At 40.7% G+C, this 6528-nt stretch overlaps 1 protein-coding gene across 1 annotated transcript in view; it reads left to right on the top strand.

Annotated features, from left to right (window-relative positions):
• The first annotated feature begins 2022 nt into the window (after positions 1 to 2022).
• The window catches only part of LOC102811079 (ras-related protein Rab-21-like), a 39762-nt gene continuing 35256 nt past the window's right edge, over positions 2023 to 6528 (top strand). The window contains exon 1 of the mRNA XM_006859564.1: positions 2023 to 2175. Coding sequence (XP_006859626.1) covers positions 2023 to 2175 — 153 coding nt within the window. The remainder of the gene's footprint in view (positions 2176 to 6528) is intronic.

The following is a 6528-nucleotide window of genomic DNA, read 5'->3' on the forward strand; positions in this document are numbered from 1 at the left end:
GGATGATCATAGTTTCTTTCATATGTATGAAGGGATTTCACAGAGAATAGAAATTAGATACATGTTGTATAGGTTTAATCAGGAAGGATTAATTATAGGCAGTTAGAAAGAGGCAGATTTCATTTCAGTATAAGGAAGAATTCAGAATGAGAAACAGAATTGGCCCTTTCAAAAATCTGTTCCTAATTCTGAAGTGTTCATGAATGTTCAAAGGCCCTGAGGGAAAATGTGGACGGAAGAGGTGAGTGCTTCCAATGACACAACATTCAGGAGAATATTTTACAAAAGCATAGAATTTCTATAATAGTTGATTGCAAGTAAATCTAAGTAATATTATTCTTCTCTACTCATTTTCAAATTATAGAGTGATCTTTTAAAAATCTTGTAACACCCACCACTTGTCTGTCATTTTGTCATACTGTGGAGGCTTGCATGTTGCAAGCTATGTTACCGGCATTTCAGAGGCTTGCATGTTGCAAGCTATGACACCGGCATATCATAGCAAACATGATAGACAAGTTTCAACAAAACTGCCAGACTAAGACAGACTAGGAAGGGGTGAGTAGTTCACTTCTGAGGGACTGGGTAGTTGTGTGCCATTATGTTTGTTTGGATTTATAGTGACCCTGTATTGGGTTTCTGAGGCTGTAGATCCTTATGGAAGCAGAAAGTCTCATCTGTCTCCTGTGGCAACTGGTAGATTCAAACTATTGACCTTGCAGTTAGCAGCCCAACTCTTAACACACTATGCTACCAGGAATGCTAAGGGATTAGCCACTAAAAAGCTTATAAATGACAGTGGAACATTGTCTGATATAGTATCAGAAGATGAGCCCATATCAGTTGAAAAGCACTCAAAATATGACCAAAGAAGAGCTGCCTTCTCAAAATAGAGTCGACCTTAATGATGTGGATGCAGGAAAGCTTTTGGGATCTTTATTTACTAATGGGGCACAACTCAAAATGAGAAGAAACAGCTGCAAGCATCCGTTAATAATCGGAACATAGAATGTCCAAAGTGTTAATCTAGGAAAATTGGAAACGCTAAAAATTAAATGAAATGCATTAAGATGGATATCCTAGGTATTAGTGAGCTGAAATGGACTGCATTGGCCATTTTGAGTTGGCCAATCATATGGTTTACTATGCTGGGAATCACAAATTAAGTAGGAATGATCATCGTCAATGAAAACATTTCAAGATCTATCTTGAAGTACAGTGCTGTATGAAATATGATAATATCCATTATTCTACAAGGAAAACCAGTTAATACCACTACTATTCAAAATTACTCACCAAATACTGAAGACAGTGACAAAGAAACTGAAGACTTCTACTAATGTCTTTTATCTGAAATTGATCAAGCATGCAATCAAAATGAATTGATAATTACTAGTGATTGGAATGCAAAATTTGGAAACGAAGAGGAAGGATCTTAGGCGGAAAATATGGCTTTGGTGACAGAAACTGTGCTGGAGAATATTCCCAGGGTAAGAATAATGTGGTTTTGCGTTCCACCGCAGCTGGATTTGCCTCACATGATAAGAGTCCTTATTTCCATAGTCTTTTCCCACTGCAGAGTGGTATTGGAATGCAGACAGATAGCTGTCAAAGACTGTCCATAGGCGTTCCTCTAACGTTGAACTCCACCAGGGGAAGAGGCCACGGAAGCCCCGCCCATTTCCAGATACGTTCTTCTGACTCGGGTCCCCGGGACCGCCCTCAGCTGCGACGGTCACGTGACGCGAAGTGTGACGTAGGAGGAAGGAGACGCCATTAGAGGGAGGCGGAGAAGGAGCGTTCCTTGTTTTTTCTCTCGTTCCTGACGTGGTGGTTGGTGCTCTTCATTCTCGGAGTTTCCCAGGGATCTTCTAGGGTTCTCTGAGGAGGGAGCGGGGACCGCGCCCGCTGTCTGCAGGGCCGGTGAGGAAGGAGCTGCGCCGGCCTCTGCCCTGAAGGTGCTGCTGAGGCTTTGGGCAGCTCGGCGAGACTTTAGGGCTCGGGCGGCCGGGAAGCGACGGGATGGCTGCGGCCGGCGGCGGCAGCGGGGCGGCGGCTGGTCGAGCCTACTCGTTCAAGGTGGTGCTTCTGGGGGAAGGCTGTGTGGGGAAGACGTCGCTGGTGTTGCGCTACTGCGAGAACAAGTTTAACGACAAGCACATCACCACTCTGCAGGTGCGGACCCCTGGAGGGCGGGCCGCGGGAGAGGCGGCGGCTGGAGGCCCCGGGGAGCGGGAGGTGGCGCCTCGACAGCCCTGGCCTCTTCCGGGGCTGTGAGGACTTTGCTGCCCTGGCCCCCTAGAGCTGGGCAAGCAGATGTCAGGCCTGTCTCCGGCGCCTTCGGATTGCCTTTCCGTGACTTTGCCTTGGTGACGCGCCGGATGAGGGCAGTTTGTAGGTGTGAGGACAGATTTCTGGAAGGGCCCTGAAAAGTCCCTAGTGTTCCCTTGGTGATTGCGCACGTCGGGGAGTCCCCACCGGTGGGCTAGTTTTTTATTTTTATTTTTTGCCTTTGATGCTCTTCCTCTTGGGCCCTAGGAACCTTCACCCTACATTTGGGAGTCAGCCCTTTTTCTTTCTTTTAGAATTAGGAACTCAGTTGAGGCTTTAATTTTGCCAACTAGTTGGTTTGTAATTTAAGAGCTTGCTGATGACTAAGAATTTATGCAAGTTCCATTGTCTTGTCTTCGAGTAACATTCTGATAGGCAAAACAATTCGTCTCTGGAGGGTTTTTGAAATGACCGCTTGCTGGTGCGGATTACGCAGTTTGATTGCTGCCTGCGCGGGTCTGACTGGTGGATCACGCATTCTGAGAGGTCGGTGGACTCACATGGAAACGTCATGGTAATGCCAGCCAGTTGGTCCTCATAATAAATTTTAGTTAATGGTAGTTCTTGCATTTATTTCATTTACCTGTCGTGTAGGGCCGGCTTTCTTTTGCAGTTACATTATAGTTAGAAAAGTGTTAAAATATAATCAATAATTGGTAGTGAAGGCAGGCCTTTGAGGGAGTTGTAATCCCCGCCCCCCAAATCAGCTTGCACGTGTTAGAAGGAAAGGCCGACTACTTCAATTTTATTTGTTTAATCACAGGCAGGAAAGTCTGATGTACATTTAAGCTTAACTGTTTTAGGTTCATATCTCACCTCCATCATTTTAACTAGCTGCTTGATGTTGATCGTGTTACTTAACCACTCTGTGCTTGAGTATTTTTTATTAAAGTGAGGGTAATAATAATAATACTTAGCTGATAGGACAGTTGTCAAGATAAGTATGTATGAAAGCACCTAGGACTTGACCCAGTGTTAGTTCTCTGTCTTTATTGTTACTATTAAGTGTGCAATAGATCGTCATTAGTGATTGTATGGTGTGCAAGAACCTGGACGTTAATAGAATGCCCAGTCTCCTAATTGTGACATTTGATGTTTGGTGCTATTATTAAACTACTGAGTCTAGAATTTTCAAAGATGCTCAGGTTCTGATTCCATGTTCTATTTTTATGATTATATAAAGTATAGTCTCAAAAGTAACTGCAGACATTCCCCCCCTTAAATTCTTGTAAAAGAGCCCTTAGGAAATTCTAATTGTTGTTAAATGATGTGAATCGGTTCCGACTCATAGCGACTCAGTATAGGGTTTCTGACGAATGTCACTAGTGAGACCCTTGTGTTTTGGATTAAGGAAATTTGTTGTGTAAATAAGGTAATAATAGCTAATGTTTAGTGAGGTCTTACTGTACTAAGTAAGTACTTTTTGCAACAGTCTAGGAGGTGGATAGTTTTGTTAGCCCTGTAATAAAGACGAAACATAAACATACTTAGTTAATTGCTGGCAGTAATAATGCTACAAGTCTTGGTGATTTAAGTGGTCCAAGCTTAGATACCCCAGGTGTGATTTCAGACCAAGAACAATTAATTCACACTATCTCTGGGTATTGGTACCCTGTTAGCATTTTCCTCTGTGCTACAGATTTAAGATAAAAAGAAAACATTGTAACTGAGTTAATTTTTAAAATGGTAATTTAGCTTTTCAACCTAAAAATTATGCCTTCATTGTAACTTTCTAAAACATCCTGTAAACTAAAAGCACACTAAAGAATACAAAAAACGTCTGAGAGAAGCCACTGCAGTCTTCCTGAAAGAAAGTAAAGTTGTGGCTGTTGTTAAATGCTGTCAAGTCAGTTCCAACTCATAGTGACCCTGTGTAAGATTTCTGAGAAGTAGCTGGTGAGCTTGAACAGCCGGCCTTGCAGTTCAAACCAACTTTGCAGTCCAGTGCGTTAATCCGCTGTGCCAGGACTCCATGGTAGGTCTCTAGTATTCGAAGCAAATAGTCCTAATTAAAAAATTCATATATCATCACAAACAATGTCTGGATTATACAAGGGGGCTTCAAACATTTCATGGGAACATAGAATGAAAAGATAAAGAAATCTTTTCACAAACTTTTGAAGTCCCCTTGTGTTACAGAATTGTGGATTTTGTAGTACACTAATGTATTGAAACAGTTCTACATCTAAATTTTCTCTCTCACATATTTCATCTCATCTTTCTTATCCTTTTTTTTTTTTTTTTAAAAGGATTGACTAATAAGCCAACTCTTATGTTTTTAATTTCCAAATGGAGGGGAAATGTGTTTCTGTATCATGGATCAGAAAATACAGTCAACAAAACTTTGTAAAATACACTGTTTTGAAAAGTGTATTCTCATGTGTTTTTATTTTAGAATTTTAGTTCTGACTGAAAATTGAAATCGTTTATAGTTCACTGCTTTAGTCTTTTACTTACCATTCCAGTCAATTGATTGTTCATTTTTGCTTGAACGTTTTGGAGTGAGATGAGTTAATACAGGATATGGAAAATTCCCTATGTCCTATGGTGACCCATTTCATTTTCAGACAGGTGTCATTTAAAATACATTTTTACACCTGTAAAGAAAGTCACACTCTGTTTCTCTGTCGTTTGTAGTTCTAGTTCTGCCTTCTGAATCTTGGTCTCATATGACATATCTTCTGATAGTCAAAGATAGCTATCACATCCACTTGAGTCTTGTCTTGGGTAAACAGCCCTTGTTCCTTTTAATTGGACTTTTTTTCTGACATTTTAAATTCTTTCATCATTTTGATCTCTTTTCTAGACACTATTATTTAATTGTTTTTCTTTCCTTAAAAGTTTGATACACTGTAGAAATGATTCCAAGTGTGTTTTGAATAGAACAGAGAAGTGTAGGCTATCATTTCTATTGAGAATCATTTTCTAATGATGAATCTACAAGTTTTTATGAGCTTTTGTGACAGCAAATTACTCAATCGAGTCAGCTTCCTCATCTGTAAAATGAAGCTTATAAAAGTAATCCACCTCATAGGCGTAAGAAGTACTTAGTCCTAAAAGATTGTATGAGTTGTCACATCAATTAATGTTGGGCTTACTGTCAAAGAAAATATCTTAGTCTTAATTTCTTTACAAAAGTTACATTACTCAGATTCTCTGATTTTGTAGTTTTTTGTTTATTTTTCTCCCTAATGTTTTTGACCCTTTAAACTTGACCTTGCTCCAACAGTTAAGTCTGGTAATGTGCTTTTAAATGTTGATTTTATAATTCAAGAAGAATTGATAGAGCTCCTTTGAGTCATGCACTGGGTTGGATTCTTGGCATGCAAAGAAGAAGGCGTGATCCCTATTGTCTGGATTAACTACCCATTTTAACTTTGTCTCCTATGAATTTGGTTGTATTGCCCTCAAGTATTTTCAGCAGGTTATTAATAAAGATGTTAAAAGAAAGGGGGAGAGGGCCAAATATAGTGCTCTGCAGCAAGTGGCACTATAGTCCACATCATGATCAGAGGTGTAGAATTCTGCAGGCGAGCAGTTTTAGGGGGAGGCTTTTTCAGACTACCTATGAACTACAATTCTCTCTCCGCTTTCCCCTTGAGTGAAAAGTACAGTTATTAATAGGGTGTTATGCATACTAATCAAGAGAAAGATGAGACTTTCTGCTCTCAAAAAGATTTTTAAAAGCCTCGGAAACCCTATACAGGGTCTCTATGAGTGTGGAACCAACTCCAAGGCACTTAACAACAACAGCAATACATATTAATGGAGTCCTGGTGTGGCTCTGTAAGGTTAAGTACTGGACCAGTAACCACAGGCTGGCAGTTCTAATCCACCAGCCACTCTTTGGAAGCAGCCCTATATGGGATTGCTATGAGTCTGAACCGACTTGACAGCATTTAATTACAATGTGCATATCAAGTGGAAGCAGAAAACTCTTTAAGACTGACTTAATGGTGTGGTGCTATGGGTTAATGCCCTGGACTGCAAAGTTGGTTTTAACCGCAAGGTTGGTGGTTCAGGCTCACCAGCTGCTCCTTGTAAACCCTATACTAGGTTGCTATTTGTTGGAACTAACTCAGTGGCACTTACCAACAACAAGAACACTATGGGCCATTAAAGAGCTCTGGTAGCGTAGTGGTTATGAGTCAGGCTGCTAACCTCAAGGTCAGTAGTTTGAAACTACCAGCAATTCTG

Source organism: Chrysochloris asiatica, unplaced genomic scaffold (genome assembly GCF_000296735.1).
Source record: "Chrysochloris asiatica unplaced genomic scaffold, ChrAsi1.0 scaffold00033, whole genome shotgun sequence".
Classification (NCBI taxonomy): Eukaryota; Metazoa; Chordata; class Mammalia; order Afrosoricida; family Chrysochloridae; genus Chrysochloris; species Chrysochloris asiatica.